General features: G+C 43.8%; 2 protein-coding genes across 19 annotated transcripts in view; one reads left to right on the plus strand and one right to left on the minus strand.

Moving 5' to 3' along the window:
• Positions 1-4,771, minus strand: part of PSIP1 (PC4 and SRSF1 interacting protein 1) — a 36,152-nt gene extending 31,381 nt beyond the window's left edge. For 2 of the 3 annotated variants that reach the window (XM_038170186.2, XM_038170184.2), the window contains exons 1-3: positions 4,555-4,631; positions 4,173-4,367; positions 3,130-3,206 (exon numbers count right to left, since the gene is read on the minus strand). In XM_038170186.2, the coding sequence (XP_038026114.2) occupies positions 3,130-3,206; positions 4,173-4,244 (149 nt within the window). In that variant the 5' untranslated portion in view covers positions 4,245-4,367; positions 4,555-4,631. Of the gene's footprint in view, positions 1-3,129; positions 3,207-4,172; positions 4,368-4,554 lie in introns of all 3 variants that reach the window. The other variant, XM_038170185.2, reaches the window with a different exon arrangement.
• Positions 4,772-11,936: 7,165 nt separating this feature from the next.
• The window catches only part of CCDC171 (coiled-coil domain containing 171), a 177,926-nt gene continuing 172,118 nt past the window's right edge, over positions 11,937-17,744 (plus strand). For 6 of the 16 annotated variants that reach the window (XM_027446177.3, XM_038170424.2, XM_038170423.2 and 3 more), the window contains exons 1-3: positions 11,939-12,164; positions 14,081-14,252; positions 17,385-17,523. In XM_027446177.3, coding sequence (XP_027301978.3) covers positions 14,197-14,252; positions 17,385-17,523 — 195 coding nt within the window. In that variant the 5' untranslated portion in view covers positions 11,939-12,164; positions 14,081-14,196. Of the gene's footprint in view, positions 12,165-13,908; positions 13,944-14,080; positions 14,253-17,384; positions 17,524-17,744 lie in introns of those variants that run through there. The other 10 variants (XR_005261633.2, XR_005261629.2, XM_072030879.1 and 7 more) reach the window with 6 other exon arrangements.

A 17,744-nucleotide genomic window follows, 5' to 3' on the forward strand; every position in this document is an offset into this window, starting at 1 on the left:
GTAATGGCTCAATGGAAATGATATAGATACCTTTAATCCTCACTCTATTTTCTTCGTCATCTTTAAAAAGATCTAATTGAGACCTACACCCTACTACACTAAAAGACAAAATGTTATCTAGGAAGCTTAAGCATCTCCTGCTCCAGCAGTAGAATACTTACCTATGTGCACAAAGCATTATGTAAACCACTGAGAGATCAGACTGCAAATTACCCACCCCTTTTCAAGAGATGGTTATAGTCAGTTCAGCCAGCATGGAAAACACACATCTGCAGAGTCGCCTTAACCAGTGTCCTGGTTTCAGTTAGGACAGAGTTAATTTTCCTCCTAGTAGCTAGTAGGGTGCTACGTTTTGGATTAGGATGAGAAGAGTGCTGATAACATGTTGATGTTTTAATTGTTGCAGAGCAGTGCTTACACCAAGCCAGGGACTTTTCACCTTCTCACTCTGCCTGCCAGTGGGCAACATGAGCTGGGAGGGAACAGACCCAGGACAGACCCAAACTGGCCAAAGGGGTATTCCATACCATATGGGGTCATGCTAAACAATAGACAGGGGTGGCTAGCTGGGGGAAGGAGGGACGGACTGCTTGGGGTTAGGCTGGGCATCAGTCAGCGGGTGGTGAGCAATTACACTGTACATCACCTGTTTTGTACATATTATTTTATGTCCTAATAAACTGTCTTTATCTCAACTCACAGTCTTTCATTTTTCCATTTCTCTCCCCCATCTCAGAGAGGGATGGGGTAGGGTGAGCAAACAGCTGTGTGGTGCTTAGCTGCCTGCCAGGTTAAACCAGATCAACCAGAAAAAAAATACTGGGGAGACAAACAAATGGAAACTGGACAGTACAAAAATAGGAATCATTGCCTCCTTTCTTCCCTATTCCCTAAGAAGAAATGTTTTTCCAAGATTTGTATGGCTTTACTATACGTATTGCTCAAGCTTTGAAAACCATCAGGAACTCTCAACCATGAAGAAGAGGTCACGTAGCATACTGGGCTGGTATATTTAAAACCCCATGCACCAAAAATGAAAGAGAAAACTTAGTGTAGAGGCATTACCCTAAGACACAGGTTCTAGAAACTACATTTTCAGTGTGGCCATCTGCAATGATGTCATACACTAGCACAACGGACCCAAATGAAGCTCTCATTAAAATAACTTCTTATTTTTTACTCTTTCAGAATGTTGCTACATTAAGACAAAGACAGAAATAAAGATATGTCACCCAAATCCCCAAAGCCTATTGTAAGAAGCAAATACCCATTCACTGAACATAGGTAGTAACGTGATTGTTATTCACAGGTATATGCTGTAAGCAAAAGTATGATTGAAAAGCAGGAGAGTTTCACCTGTTACCACTCTAAGGAGCACTACATAAATTACATGTTTAAAGAACAAGACAGGTGGGTGTCTGACACAGAAGTTTCTCTTATATTCATAGTAGAAACTATGTTTCTCCTATGTTCATGGAATATAGGAGCATAGGATACTGAAAGGCAGTAATCCTTAAACTACAGCCTGCAAAACAAAGAACTAGACTGCAGTAAAACTTTACTAAGAGTGTCAATGAGTGAAGAACAGATTATTTCAAGTTTACCCATGCAAATGAGAAAGAAAATAAAAATTCAAAGCCAAGCATGAGCTAGGAACTTAACTGAAGTTTAAAATGCACCATGATGCTTAAAATTTGCAAGGTATTTCTGAACCTTTTAGGTAAGGAGTTGTTTCTTTCTCCCTTATATTCAATTTGTGCCTGTAAACCTACATAAAACTACACAAAACCCAAGTTCAATCCAGAATGACATACATCAAAGGGGAAAAAACAAAGCAATATTATATTTTTAACTGCCAAAACATTCTGGGAAAAAAAAAAAGATAACCAAATGTACTGTTTAAACTTATTGTTAGGAGAAGTGCATCATTAAGCAAAGGGACAATATGCAAACTTTGCAACCTTGAATTGAATTCCACAACTCTGTTCACCCACAAAAACACACATGCTAAAAATAAACCAATAACTGATCTATTGACAAGATCAATGGAAAGAAGGTATATAAGCCAAGCACACAAAAAGCTTTCTCATAGGGAAACTGCTTCTCAAAAAAAAAAGTAAAAAGTAATCTCAAGAAGCATAGAGGATGCTTGCTTTTTATTTCAACAAGCACTGCATATTCTCTCAACATAAATTATTTTAAAGACATACGCAAAGTAACAGATAAAAGAGATTTGAATAAATATTTAGTGAGAGGAAGATAAAACCTTCCCACACAATGCAAGAAACTGAGTACTTTTATACCTAACTTCTATTTGTGACCTGCTTATATATAGCAATTGACACTTTATAAAGAGAAAACAGAGGGGAAAATATATATATTTATTTTTAAAAATAAATGAGGCAAAGGCAGCACTGAATTTGAAATCTTAAATATCCACACTACAACAAACTCCTACTAAAAAGTAACATGATGATTTTAACAAGACAGAGACCTACATAAAAAGCACTGTATCGACAAGAAAAGTTAGCAGCAGAAACACCCTCAAAATGAGTTTATGATTGCAAAAAGGTAGCACTGTTGAAAGTACCTAGAGACAGATGTTTTGCAGAATAACAGGTATAGAATAACTGCACCTTCTGATTTTTTTTTCCTCAAAATCTTACAAAACACAATACCCATGCCCCCAAACATCTTGGAAGGGAGGGGGGTAGGGATGACTAATGCAGGATAATCTAACTATTTCCTTTTTTTTTTTTTCTTATTTCATTGTTCTCAGCAATATTTCACTTTCTTTAACAATGTATTTTTGAGAATTTTGCCTACATACAGAGCTTAATTAATGTCTATTACAGAAGAAAAACTCACTGCTCATATCACTTTGGGTAGGATTTTTCTACTGGCATTGAAAAAGTACATAGTATAGTCACAGTCTACCATTTCTATTTTCTTTAATAGCTTAAGCAAGTGTGAAAGTAACATGTCTTGACAAAAGAAAATAATTCAGAAGATGACACGCTACTGAACAGTGTAATTTTAAAAAACAACTTTCAGGTAAGTCATTAAGTTCCTATTACAGCATGCTAATGAAATAAAAAAGTATGTGTCTCTTAAATAAGAAGGACTTACGTCTCATGGGTGCCAAAAAAGAATATAGGCATTTTGTTTGCAGGAGGCTTTACTGCTCCCTCAGGAACTTCATCCACCTAAGGAAAACAAAGACCACAACTGAAATCAAGTAACAGTTAATAACGGTCTAAAGGGAGACATCTAGAGCTGTTAGAAACATGGAAAAAAAATGCTACAGAGAAGTAAACAATGTCAAAAGCATACAATGTCAGAAATAAAACCAATTAAACAACAATAGGAAGTGAAAACACTTCTGGTATTACAGCAACATAGGACATTGTTTTTCTAAAAGGATGTACATGATGGGCTGCAGGTAGAAGCACGATTTGATTCCATCCAAAAAAACATCTCTCCTTCACCATAAGCCACAACGCCACATCCTCCCCTTATGCTGTAGCCGATAATTGGTCCAAGCCCAGATGTCAAGTACTATGAAAACAGTCACCACGTTTAACAATGAAACAAAACAGGAAAGCACACAAATAATTTTCGATGCCGCCTGTCATCTAGATAGTGCACAGTTAGCCTTTTAGCTGCATTTCCACAGCCATTAAATGCCCGAAGGCAGTCACAGCATTTGCCACGGCACTTCCAGGGAAGGAGCGGGAACAGGAGAAAGAAACGCCCGGGCAACTTCCCGCTTGCACCCAGCTTCTTTTACAGGAAAAAGCTACAGGGATGCCCGACTTCAACAGCGAGGCGCAAAACGCCGCCGTTAAGTTCGCGCTCCCCTTCCCTTTGCCAGAGGGGAGCAGCTCCTCGGGGGCCGTGTTTTCGCACAGCCCCAGCCTTTGTTAACGCTACCACGCAGCGGGCTGAGCACGGCAGCGCTGCTGCCAGCCAGGCTATGCAAATGAGCGCAGCGAGGCTGGGAGCCCGGGGCTGCTGCCGTCGGGAGAAGGCGCCGAGTTCAAGGAGAGGCGCGGGGCAAGGCGGCAAGGGGCCCTGCGGGGCTTCAAGGGGGGGGGGGGGGGGGGGGGATAGGATGCAGGTGCTGGGCTGCGAGGAGGAGGAGGAGGAGGAGGAGGGAGCGGGCGCCTTACCCTGGCCGGCCAGTGCGGGTACCCTTTCATCTTGGCGAAGATGAGGTCTCCGGGCTTGAAGTCGCGGCTCATGGCTTCTCCTCGTCCTGCGCGACGCGACGCGGCCGGGGCCGAGACGAGGGCTCCCTGCTGCTGCTGCTGCTGCCGCTGCTCCCAGCCGCCAGCCACAGCCCCGCCAGGTGCCGCTGCCGGGGGCTGCGCAGCACAGCGCGGGGCTCGCTACGCGCCGGGACGCTCCGGGCCGCGCCGCTCCCGCCGCAGGCCCCGCGCCCCGGCCCCGCGCCCAGCGCCCGCCCCGCTCCCACAGCGGCCGCCCCGCGCCCTCCGCCGTCCCCCAGCCCGGCCCTGCCCGCCCCAGCCCGGCCCTGCCCGCCCGCGGCACCTCGGCCCCGCCGCGCTGCCCCCGCCCCGCCGCGCCGCGCCGCGCTGTGCCCGGCCCGCCGCCCACCTCCGCTTTTAGCCGCCGCCGCCGCGCGCCCTCCTCCCGCCGAGCCGGGCGCTACCACGCGGCGGCGGATGGGGGGGGGCAGGGGGGAACCCTCACGGGCACAGCCGAGGAGGGGCGGCCGCCAGCCGCCAGCCTCCCGCCCCGCGCCGCCACGGGACGCGACGCGGGGGGGCCGGGCGGCAGCGCCGGTGCGGGCGGAGAGCGGGCGAACGGGCTCGGTCGGGCCCGGCCCCCCCCCCTCACGGCCCGGCGAGTGGCGCCTTCCGCCGCCTGAGGGGCGGGGGCGCGGAGGCGCGGAGGAGGCGGGGCGGGGGGGGTGGGGGGGGGGGGCACGGCGCTGCCGTTGGCGCTGAGGGAGGCGGCGCGGAGCGCGGTGCCCCCGGAGCCGAGCGGGTGGCGGCTGCCTCAGCGCTGCCCCGGCGCTGCCTTTGTTCCGCTTTCCAGCCCCGTTGAAGCTCGCCCCGCTCCTGCCCCTCGCAGCCCGTACCCCGCTGCCGCTCCCCACGTGCTCCTCGCCCCGTTTGTCCCCTCAACTTCTGCGCTGCCCCCGGCGCTGGTGCCCTCGGGCTCAGTCCCTGCTGCCTGCCTGGAGGTGTCACGGCGCGGTGCTCACAGCTCTGCGCCGGCTCGCGGACCTGACAGGACCAAAACCGCTCCCCTCGCACCGCTTCGCCCTCTCCCGAAACGGCGGCTGCCCCCCTGGCTGCCCTGTGGGGGCTGGCGCTTCCCCTGCTGCACTGAAAAGCACCGAGCCCAGCAGCTCGGCTGCCGTGCTGCCCCTTCCCCGTGGTCCCACACAGCACTGCGGCCAGCCCCGGGAAGGAGAGGTGTGAGGAAGAGGCGTAGCACACGCAGTTACTTCTTGCTCCCCGCGCAATTGCATTTATCGGGCGCTGGCAGATGAAACCACGCCGCGCTCCAGCAGCCATCCTCGCCATGGGGCCTCGCGCACAAGGTTTAGGGGCCAGTTTCTGTCGCCTCTCCTCTGTGGCACTGGTGTAGGAGGAGGCGTCCTCGTAAGAAGGCACAGCATACTGCTGTTAGTTTCCATACTGAAACTGAAGGCAGACCCAAGACACCCACTACAGTTGCCACAGAGAAAGTCCTGTTTTGTTCTAGGCTCCCTTCTCCTCTTAAGCAAAAAAAAAAAAAAAAAAAAAAAAAAAAAAAAAGTAATTTATAAATGTTAACTCTTTACATATTTGGGGCAGAAGTTGTTTAAAAAATAAGACTAAGGTAGGTTGTACATCTGGAATTGTTTAGCAGAAGGCACCGGTCTGACGAGCAGAAAACTGTAACTGCATTGGTAGTTACTGAGCTCTTCATTTTGGTACATCGAGTCATTCCAATTTCAGCACTAGGTAAAGTTTCCTAATTTTTCATAAATGTGACAGAGTTGAGTACTGGGAAACAAACAAACAAACAAACATATATTAATATTTTGCTAGGCAGGAATTGACAATCTGCAGGGATTCCCTTAGCTAAATCATTACACTGTTTAGTCATATGATTACATTTGTCTTCCATATCAGATTAAATATGTTCGTCTTTTAGTTTTGAAGCAGTGCTTTCGGAACCTCTTGAGGACATTCCAATTTTCTCAGCCTTTGGAAACATTCTTTTGAATCTGCTATTTCTCAGAAACCAGAAGCCTTGCACATTGTATTTAATTCAGTGGAGAGCTGCTGAAAAAAATTTTTTGATTTTTCCTAATTAAGGAAGCAATTCAAGATTACTTGGTTTTATCAAAAAGTAGGGTGTTCTTCAGAAGAGGCTAATGAGACTAATACATTTTTAAAAGGTAAAGAATACAAAAGTAAATATGATTTAAAGAATGAAAAAATAAAATTGTTTGAGCAAGTTATATTTTGCATGTGATCAGGCTCATTTGTACGTTAAGTAAAGAGACTAAAGACAAACTGTTCAAATATGGACTAAAGTGTTAAGTAAACAGAAGACTGTAGACAAACTGTTCAAATATAGACTAACATGGAATGAAAAGATGTGTATGTTGCACTGCAGACACTGTGCTCGGAAGAGAGTAGCAGGTCATACTGATGCTATTAAGCTTTAAGAAGGGTAGCATCACCAATTTTTAGCAAATGGTTTCATTTTAAATGACAGAATCTGCAGAGCCAGACCTGCCAGCTGGTGCTAAAGTAAGAGGTCAGTGCACTGATAGGCAGCAAGCTATCACAAGCTGTGATAACTTTTTCACAGGTGAAAAAAAAAAAAAACCAACAAAACCTTCTTGTGAGGAGTTGCATTTCTTGAGCTTGTCTGTTTGAAACGTTATTTCCAAGTTATTTCCTGCAGGTGTGGGTTAGCTTGCTCTGCAAAGCAGCAGGCTGTCATCCTGTCTGCAAGTGAAGCAGTTGGTTGTACTCTGCTAAGGTGAGAACCATACAGACGTAACAGGTTTTCCCCTTCTTTTTCCAAAACTTCAAGTGCTGCTTCTACACACGCTGTGAATATGTCTCTCTAAAGAATCTATTCCGCACTTAAAAGTTAACATTGAATTCAATCTCTAATGCGGTTTTGTTGCTATCTTCCTAAAAAAAAAGCACATTTATCCTGAGTATCCATTGGTTGTAGACTGAAATACTCCTTAAAGAGTGAAGAAACTTCTAAAGCATTTTATGTGGGACATGAATTTTTCAGTAGTGCTGGAAGGAGGGATGTTTTCTTTGCTACATGCATATGTCAGCATTGCTTTGTCTAATGTGGCTTGTGAATCAAGGTCAAAAAAAAAAAAGAAAAGATGTGCATTCTCTTGGGCAGACAAAATAATTGCTTATTGGTTCTATATCTGGGAAGCTTTTATGGTTAGAAAACCTGTGAGAATTTGTACACATGATGTAAATCTCCCCAATTCCTTCCATGTTATCCTATAATTTATATTCCTTTAGTATTCTATGCCTTTTCCACCTGCTTCAATTTTCAAGTACCATCAGACAACAGCAGAGGAGTCCTCACTCACTACCATGTTTTCGATCAGCAAGGAAATGCTGGTATTAAAATAATTGTAACATAATGATTTTATTATTTTTTTTGTTACTGTTACACACCTGGACAAAGAACTTCATTGGCTTGTTTACAAGACAAATCAACCACATAATGCAGATGTAGAAAAAAGCACATCTAAAAACAGATTATACAGATCAGATCACAAACTAGAGATCAAGTTTCGAGACCCCTTGGAGGGTGTGAAATAATATGGAGCTTTTTGTCTCTTGCAATTTAAACTTCAGTCTATGCTGAAAGATATTGGTATCAACTTAATATTTCACCATGCATTTTAGGAAATCTCAGCCCAAAGTGACATTTTTGCAGTTAAAAGCGACGGGAAACAACTGCAGGCTAAAGTCATAGGGGACCTCAACTACTACAGTACTTGTGATAATGAAGTAAATCATGTTGACCTGTAATCTAAAGCAATTAGCTGTACTTTGAATTCAGTATGAGTGTTTTCCTGAGTGGGGACCAACTGCAGTGCTGTGGTTAGTATAGGCTGATTTTGACTTTACAGATAACTGTCCTTAGCGTAATTTCTGTCCTGTTGGGGAATTCCAACTAGAAAAAAGAATAAACGATTTTGTATTTGCTTATGTATTTATTTAATAAGTGTAATAAATTTATATACACAAAACAGATACCATGTCTTCCTTTCAATCACTAATAGTATTTCCTGAGAGATTTTTGAAACTACATAATCGGAAACCTTTAGATTCAAAAGACTGAGTTAAAGAAAAGATTAGGACTCGATTCTGTTTGCTTCCACTTGTTACATCCAGACTAAACAGTCGCACCGTATCTGGAGACGGAGCCGCCAGACCAAACGCTGCCGAGAAAGCCTCAGAGGAGACGATGCAACAAAGCTCCCCTTAGTGTTCAGAGGACGGTATTTACCTACGCCACAGGACAGCGCAGGCAAGCAGATGGATCATTCCTGCGTATCCAGTGCTGAACATGGCACCTATACAAACTCCGTGGGGCTTGCTGGACGCTTGTATACCCAGCCTTCACGCGCACCTAAGCTGGTAATTGGGGCCAGCTTCGATTACAGTTAAATGAGGTGATCCCTTCTAGAATGATAACTGAGTTGTCCAAAGAAGATTGTTGTTTTCTGTGTTTTTAATAAGTGCCCATTCTGTGCTCTGTCTGTCAGGATATCCAGTCTCTTCAGTGACCTGCCAGGGCTGTGACAGTGGCAGCCCGGACTGCGCGTTCTCAGATAACCTGCCCCTATCTGGTGTGATATATGGAGTAATAATTTGAACAGGAACCTGGAAGGTTGAATAAAGTTAAGCGTAAAAGAACTTGAAGTACATCGGGGCATAGCTACCCTTTGGATGCTAATTGTATGTGTGTTATACCCAAAACATCTTGAATTACCATAGTCCCAAAATTTTAAAATAATAAGTGGAATAATCGGGAAATATACCTAGAGGATTGGTTATCTGCTTTGAATCGAGCTCCCACTAACTCATGGAAAAGTTGAACACAGGTAGAAGAGCCATTGGGTGTGTAAACCTGGACCATTTCCTAAGAAGCATCAGGGAGAGGGCAAGACCAGAGGAGGGACCAGTGCCGCGGCTCAAGAAGGTTTACCAAGGGCTGCAACCCCTCAGGGTAATAACCACCAGGTAACATGGCCTTTACCAGACCTCTTCTAATTACATGCATAATTCTATTGGTCCAGGGGCATTCTCAGAATTGTAGTGAATATATTGTTAACACCCGGAGAGGAAGAATTCAGGAATGAACACTAGTATATCATACTATCTGTGCCTGTAAAGGGGAAGAATTAAACCCATGCTATGTGAACCAGAGTATGCTACATGTAATGAAAGTAATAAGATAACCTGTTATGATCCCAAAGAGGTCCCCTATCAATGGTGGATAGAGGTAAGAACTAATAATGAAGGAGGAAGGTTAATTGGGAAAAGTCACATCACTACAAACCTTAGTAAGCCCTTACCAGTCGAATTGGATGTGTGTGATGCTGTTAGTGATAATTATTATACACCCTGTGGAACAACGAGTTGGGTGAAATATTCTAAATATGAGGTGCTGTGCTTAATTCCTTGTATTACACTTTTACAGAAAATAATAATCTAAGGAATGCAGTTTACCACAATCTTGGTGGAAAGTCCTCAAGACAGTCTCTCTTATGGCTGAATTGGCCAAATTCAAAGCCAAGACACGAATTAATGGCATTCAAAAGAAGAAGCGGGATTGTGAAATATGGATTAATACTTCGTATCAAGAAGATGGTTGATATTAATAATATCAAAGGGGTGATGTGGGATTGTGGCCATGGGGGTCAACAAGCCCCATGGTTGGTGATACCATCAGAGTCTTAATGATGAGGCCATCAGGAATGTAAAAGAGTTTAGAGAGCACAAAGAAGGGTGATTCAGGAGACTCCATGCAGTCTTGGGTTGCTTGTTCTCCAGTCATTAAGGCATGGAAGTTGCTGGGTGTTTGCTGGATATTGGGCAAAGTTGCTTGACAAATGAAGAGTTGCTTGAAAAGGACTGCTGTGGGGAGAAGGGTATGAGAGGGGAGCCTGTCCTCGAGATAAAAAAGGCAACAGGATGTAATGAAGTTATGTCATCACTAAAGAAGTAGGAAAAAGGAATGAATAGGGACAGGCTAGCAGAACAGGGACCAGGATGGGAACAGGCACATTGATCGCCTCATGAAGATAGGTTTGGCCAAACTCAGCAAACCGCTCAGAGAAGCTCGTACAGAAAGTCGCTGGAAATTGCACACCAGAGCTGGGAAGAAGCTCAAGCTGAGAGAAGCAACACAACTGCCCTCGCTGGTCAGCAGCTGCGCATTATGGGGAATCATACGTCCTTAGAAACAAAGACTGTCCTGGTAACCTTACAGCTTATTCTCCTTATTAACAATCAGACAGTTTATGAGCCTGAAATATGGGACCAAATTGAGGTCAAGGTGTGGGACTCTACTACTAAAAATGACAAGGCTGCGGTGGGATTGCTCGGCACCTGGCGAGCAGTCTCTGAGGCCTTAAGGAGCCGTGTGGGGCCACAACCAGAAACGTGTGGTTTGCCAGGCAGTGAGGGAGCTGCGGGCTCGTTTACTGATCCTTCTGCTATGCCATGGGCCCCCCGCCGCTACTTTGCCCCATCGCAGGCCTTTGCTTTTATGCCCACTGGTGACCTGGATGTGCCTTTTGACCCAGGCCCTATTGGCCTGGAAAAGGAGACAGAAATGTTTCCCTTCGATCTGGGAAGAATAGGATATATAGGGCCTGAAGGCCGAGTTGCTTAACAACTTAAAGCAAGACATATTGTTCTCATGACTAGCCCTGGAATTCTCCGGTGTTTGTAATCGAGAAAAGGAGTGGAAAATGGAGGCTGTTACATGGTCTGAGAGAAATTAACAAAGTCATGGAAGATTGGGGAGCACTTCAACCAGGATTACCAACTCCAGCTATGCTCCCCCAGTCATGGACATTAACAGTAATAGGCTTAAAGCATTGTTTGTTAAACAGTTGACTTTTAAAACTTTGCCATGTTTATGTTTCAATTGATACTTTTTCTGATTATACGTATGTATAGGCGTACTTGGGTTTAGTATGTAAAAGCAATGTTCTGTATATTTAGGAAGTTTAATGTTCGTGTGTGTGTGTTGGTAGAGAGTAGATTCCCTGTGCACCCAGCGCTGTTTACTTGCCTTTTATAAATATTACTAAATTCAGATTGAGTTGTATCTTCATTTATAACACTGGGCTGGGTATTTGCTGAGATTAACCTGCCCGCTTGTGGATCATGCATTCCCTCAGATCTCCTTCTAATCACAGTTACGGGTGATAGATACACCATAGTGTATTTTTCCTTCAGGTGCAGGGGAGCGCCTATTCAGAGATGTTCTGTGAAGAGCCCCGTGTTTTGCCGAGCGGGGCTGGTGACAGCTGTGAGGTGACCTTGCTGAGGCGCACTCCCTGCAGGGGACCCAGCTTTCTCGGGGTCTGCAGAAGTTCGCCACAGGAATAGGAAAATAACCCATTTCCGACTGCTGGCTACCACAGCCTCACTGTGCATCTGCGTGTGACGTTAGCGGCACTTACGGAACACTTTGATGCAGTTTTAACTCTCTTCAGCCCGTGCCACGCTTCCCAGAAGCACACGGTGCCTGCTCTGTGGCACACCTTGGGTGGGCTGTGGGCTGTGGGTCCCCCCACCCCCCCACGGCCCCGTTCCCCTTCACACCCGGCCGAACCCCCCCCCACCGCCGGCCGAGGCGGTAGCCCGCGGCGAGCGCCCCCGTCCCGCCCCGCGCATGCGCAGCGTCCCTGTGACGCGCCGCGGCCGCGTCTTCCCCGCCGGGCCCTTAACGACCGAGCGGCAGCGCCGGCAGCCCAGAGGTGCGGAGGGGCGGGACCGGAGCGGGGGGGTCGCACCGCGCCGCGCTGCCCTGCGCCATCGCTACCCCCACACACACAGGGTATCGCCGCCCGCCCGGCGATAGCCCAGCGTCGAGGCAGAGCTTCCCGGCACCGTGGGCTCTCGGTGAGTTGCGCTTCGGGCTACCAACTTCCCTCCCCCCCTTTTATTTTATTTTTTCCTTCCCCAGCCTGGAAGCGGCTGCCCCGTGGTGTCTGGCTGCAATTAACGGGGGGGACCCCTGGGTCAGTTGGCTAGCAGTAAATGCGCTCGTGTTAGTACAATCTATGTTACCAGCATGTGCCTTATACTGATTTTTTTTTTTTCCTGTCACGAGCACCGACTTAAAAAGTTTCCTCTGAAGATGGTCGCGGCTGTAGTTTAATGCTTCTCCTTTCTGCCCTCAGATACTGCTGATGTGCCTGATACAACACAGATATCTTTAAGCACAAAATAGCAGATTTATGGAGTGGAAGGCTAGGTGTGTTACTGTGTTCACCTAAACTTGGCTACTGACTGGAAAAGATATCCCCCCCCCCCCACTCCCTCTCACCCTCCTCCAGTGTTTTAAGTATTAGTAATAAAACAATACTCCAGTATTATTAGCAGTAAGTACTAGTACTAAGGGAGATACAAAATATCTCCCTTAGTATTTCGGAGATGAATTGAATTTCATAGAATACTGGGATCCTAGAGTCACAGAATATCCTGAGTTGGAAGGGACCCATAAGGATCATCAAGTCCAACTCCTGGCACCACACAGGTCTCCCAAAAGTTTAGACCATGTGGCTAAGTGCACAGTCCAATCGCTTCTTAAATTCAGACAGGCTTGGTGCCATGACTACATCCCTGGGGAGCCTGTTCCAGTGTGCAACCACCCTCTTGGTGAAGAACCTCTTCCTGATGTCCAGCCTAAACTTCCCCTGCCTCAGCTTAACACCATTCCCGCGGGTCCTATTTTATTCCCCTGCCTCTCCACTCCCCCTTGCGAGGAAGTTGTAGACTGCGATGAGGTCCCCCCTCAGCCTCCTCTTCTCCAGGCTGAACAGGCCAAGTGACCTCAGCCACTCCTCATATGTCTTCCCCTCTAGGCCCTTCACCACCTTTGTTGCCCTCCTCTGGACACTCTCCAACAGTTTCATGTCCTTTTTATACTGTGGTGCCCAGAACTGCACACAGTACTCGAGGTGAGGCCACACCAGCGCAGAGTAGAGCGGGACAATCACCTCCCTTGACGGACTAGCAGTGCCGTGCTTGATGCACCCCAAGATACGGTTGGCCCTCCTGGCTGCCAGGGCACACTGCTGGCTCGTATTCAACTTACTGTCAACCAAAACTCCCAGGTCCCTCTCTGCAGGACTGCTTTCCAGCGTCTCGTCGCCCAGTCTGTATGTATAGCCAGGGTTGCCCCATCCCAGGTGCAGGACCTGGCACTTGCTCTTGTTAAACTTCGTGCTGTTGGTGATCGCCCAGCTCTCCAGTCTGCCCAGATCTCTCTGCAAGGCCTTGCCACACTCGGCAGGGTCAACAACTCCTTTAAGTTTGGTGTCATCAGCAAATTTGCTCAAAACACCTTCTAGTCCTACATCCAAATCATTTATAAAAACATTGAAGAAGACTGGCCCTAAAATGGAGCCTTGAGGGGCCCCACTTGTGACCATCCGCCAGCATGATGTGGCCCCATTTACCACAACCCTTTGAGCCCTGCCTGTCAGCCAGTTGTTATCCTCTTAAGAGAATTGAGACTGTAAGGAATGGAACAGCATATACAGACCAGAAAAGATTTTGTGTTAGAGTTTTTTCTGAAAATTCTGGCAGCAGATATTCTACAAAATGCATATGTTTATTTTTTTTCATCTACAGCATTCAAGCTTAGAGGACTCGCTGTACAGTTCTTTTTGTTGGGTAAGGCTGATTTCAAACTCCAGTTGGTGGTGATTGTTCACATGACACAGTAGCGCTGTTTGGTAACTCTTTGTGAGTGTTGACAAACGATTCTTTCATTATGTTGCTAAGAAAACTAAAGTATGTCTCTGTTACAGGCTTTAATGTTTTTATCGTATGGAAAACAGTAATCTTTGAAGCTCCTCAACTACAGATATTTATAGTCGAAGGTGATGTTGATTTTTCAGAGTTCATAGACGTAAAAAGCTGCATAATGGATATTAGGAGTTCGTCTTCTACAGTCATTCCTGCAGTCCAGGAAGCTAATTGGTGAGCTTTGCTTCTATATTTTGTGGTTCTGGACTATGGTTCATCTCTTTGTGGCTAATTTTCAAGGTCCCTGAAACTGTGTAATTCAGACTGAGGAAGAACAAGATGTGATTCATCAAAGCCGTGCCATGCTGATCTAGTCCCCATATAAAAAGTGTTGTTTGAAGATACATGTCATGACCATCTGATGTGCTGGAATTCTCACAGGAGAATTCCAAAGACGTGACTTAGATATAGAAGGAGTTCCTGACTGCAGTCAGGAATGCTGACCTGGAGTGACAGAAAGATCTGCATTAAGTGAGGTGGTGGAGGTCAGCTTTAAGTCTTACAGGCAGGTTGTATTTTTTACAACCTGGCATGTTTGATACTTAGCACAATTAAAGTAAGCTTTAGTTAATTCTGTTTATCTTAGCTGTAACAGCTATTTGCCACTATTTAAAGCCTCATTATACTGAGCTGGCAATGATGTAGGCAAGAATAAGAAAATCCATGATTACTAACTTTGGTTAGGCAGTCAGACTGCAGACTGCTCCTTGATGTAGAGGAATTTAGGAAGATTATACTAAAAGGAATATTAAGAAATAATAATAATAAAATAATCACTGTTACAAAGTTTACACTTTCTGCTAGAAATAGAAGAAAAGATAGCAAAAACCTTTTCCTATAATGTTTTGTGTCCACTGTAGCTAGCTGACTTAGGAAGTGAATGTGAATTTAAAGCTTTTGAGTTACAGAAAGGCATTTTGCAGTGTAGAACTCAAAAGCTGTTTCACCTGCCTATGTCTTGAAGAAATTTGAAAAAGTTACTAAAATAGTGCCTTAGATAAAAGCTGTAGCTGGTAAAATAGATGTTTTTGTTCAAAACCTATTACTGATGAACTACGAATGTATGAAAATGGAAATGCAATGTTTTCTCTGAGTTTCTATTAGATTGCAAATCACATGTGAAACTTTCCAGCAATTTTGTGTGGTTTTGTCTTTGATTTAAGCTTCACTGAGCTTTGTACACTAACCCTTTTGCTCTACATATGAACGTGGAAGGAAGAATCTCCTACAATACGTGGCATGAAAATACTGCATGCATTGAATTACTGATTATTAATTATGCAGAGAATTACTATATTTAAAGAAGAAAAATGACACATGCACACTAACCCCACCCCACAGCCAAAAAGTAACATAATCATTGCATAGCCTATTTTTCCTTGAAGACTGCAGAGAGAGGAGAGGGGCAATTTGGATTCTGATTTTCTCCCTAACCTGTGCTTTGCTAACTCTGGCCTTCTTTTAGCTGCCTAAAAATGAGATTGATACTTTTTGTATCATCCCTGAATAATGACATGTGTGTCTTTCATCGGTTTTCTCCAGCCATGGAGAAGAGGGGAGGGGAAAATAAGTCTCTGTGGACACTTAAACACGATGTCCACAAACAAGCTTTTACACAGTTTCTAGAAGCTCCAGCTGTTCAGATCCTTCTTGTTTCCTGCTTAATTTGCCACATCTTCTTACTGCTATAGTTAAGAGTCATATAAAATAGCAGTCCGTGATATTGCTTACTTTGTTGTTGATCTTTTGCCCTTTGAGTGATGTTGATTCCTTTGGATATGGCTACCACAGTAACCCCGAAAGCTAGTAATGCACCTATGGTTTTCTCTCAGTGCGCACAGGTTAACACATGATCTTTATCTCCTACAATTATTAAACATTAAAATGTGTTAAATACACAGCACCCCATGAAACAAATACTTATGACATACAGTTATATTGGTCTCATAGGTAAAGTCTGCCTTGGTTTTAAATGAAAATAGACTTAACATTTATTTCATCAAAATGCTTTTTGACCTTTTCTAAGAACTAGAATTTCATCCTTCATTACTAGTGATGTCTCACTAAGGGTAACAGTCAAAAATCTATGCTATTGTTCTCGTTTTTGACAATGTTCTTGTCTTTTTTTTTTTTTTTCTGTTACGTGTATCATCACGTAGGGTTCTGAGACATAGCAAATATTAGTTGTGCCTCTGCACAAACACAAGGGTGAAGAGGGCTTAGAAAAAAAATAATTAAATCCCAGTGGATTCTGTTGTTTTGCAATTAATACTTATGACTCTTAAGACAAAGGTAAGATAATGATTTATCATTTTTAATTCAGTGTGAGATGATAGCACCTTGTTGGCTAATCTGATTATGTTTCTCTTTATGGTATGTTTCCTAGTGATTCTGAAAACTTTTGCTTTTGTATGGAGCAACTAGTTACTCCAGCCAGACTTTTTTATTATATATATAGTAAATATAGTGTAGTGTATATATATATATATATTTACTATACATATTTATTATATATATATATATATAAAATGTGAAGACTTGAGTTTTAATGCTTGAAATAAATTTAAAAATGGCCAACCTGAAGTTACAGTAATTGCACACAAGATTATTAAACTAGCATATTTTAATGAAATGTTGATTTTTGTACTCAATTTCCAGTCTATGTATAAAAACTTGTTTCTATTATTTTAATATTACTTGTGGTTCCTAAGGACCAATCCTGCTGTCAAGTAGTTTTTCTGTTAAATTCTAATTGAAATGAATATACTAGCTATTTTAGAGGACTAGACCTTTAATAGGTATTATGTTAGTAATCAGTTGCTTATGTGAAATGCAAATGCATGCATCTTTCAAAAATATGTAAAGATTATTTTGATTCCAAATATGTGCATTTGTTACATGATAGGGGTGGTTTTGAGATCATAAGCCATTTTTTTTTTTTTATTTTAAAAAAAGAACCCTACTGCAGGAGATAAACAAGAGATGGAATGATGTTCTGAAAGTGTCCTGAAAGATTATTGAATCAATAACAAAGACAATGAGAAACAATAAGAGAACACGTTTTAAAATCAATGTTAGGAAACACAAAACACGGATCTGTTTTCAGTGCCTACAACTACATCCTGTATCCTGAATAACAAGCAATTATATGCAACTCCTTTTTCAAAAAGCAATAGTATGATAACACCTACATGGCATAATTTGTGAATGTTTTGAATTTTTGCCTCACAAACTAATATTGAATTAAGGGACCACTAAAATTTATAAGGAGTATTCATGTATTTTGAAAACATTCATATTTTGCAGCCTAGATAGTGACAAGAATGAGTCACAGTTACTACAAAATAGCGATGAATCAGAATTGGACACTGATGAAGATCTGGCATGGCAACTCTATGAAGCCGAAAAAGAAAAATTAGACATAGCCGTTAAACACCATCAAGAAGTAAGTTTTTTTTTGTTTGGTTTATTTTGCTCTTTTAAGAAATGTAATCTTGTTTCATTAAAGTCATGTTCTTGCATGATGTGTTGAAAGTGCAGTCATTAGCTGAAAACTAATAATAAAGGTGTCACTCTACAGACCTCTCATACCTGTTTTAGTGGCTCTTCTGTCATTGTTAATAAAGTCATTCCAACCTTGGTGCAAATATTCTGCAAGGAAAATTT

The sequence above is a fragment of the Anas platyrhynchos genome, chromosome Z, assembly GCF_047663525.1.
Source record: "Anas platyrhynchos isolate ZD024472 breed Pekin duck chromosome Z, IASCAAS_PekinDuck_T2T, whole genome shotgun sequence".
Taxonomy (NCBI): Eukaryota; Metazoa; Chordata; class Aves; order Anseriformes; family Anatidae; genus Anas; species Anas platyrhynchos.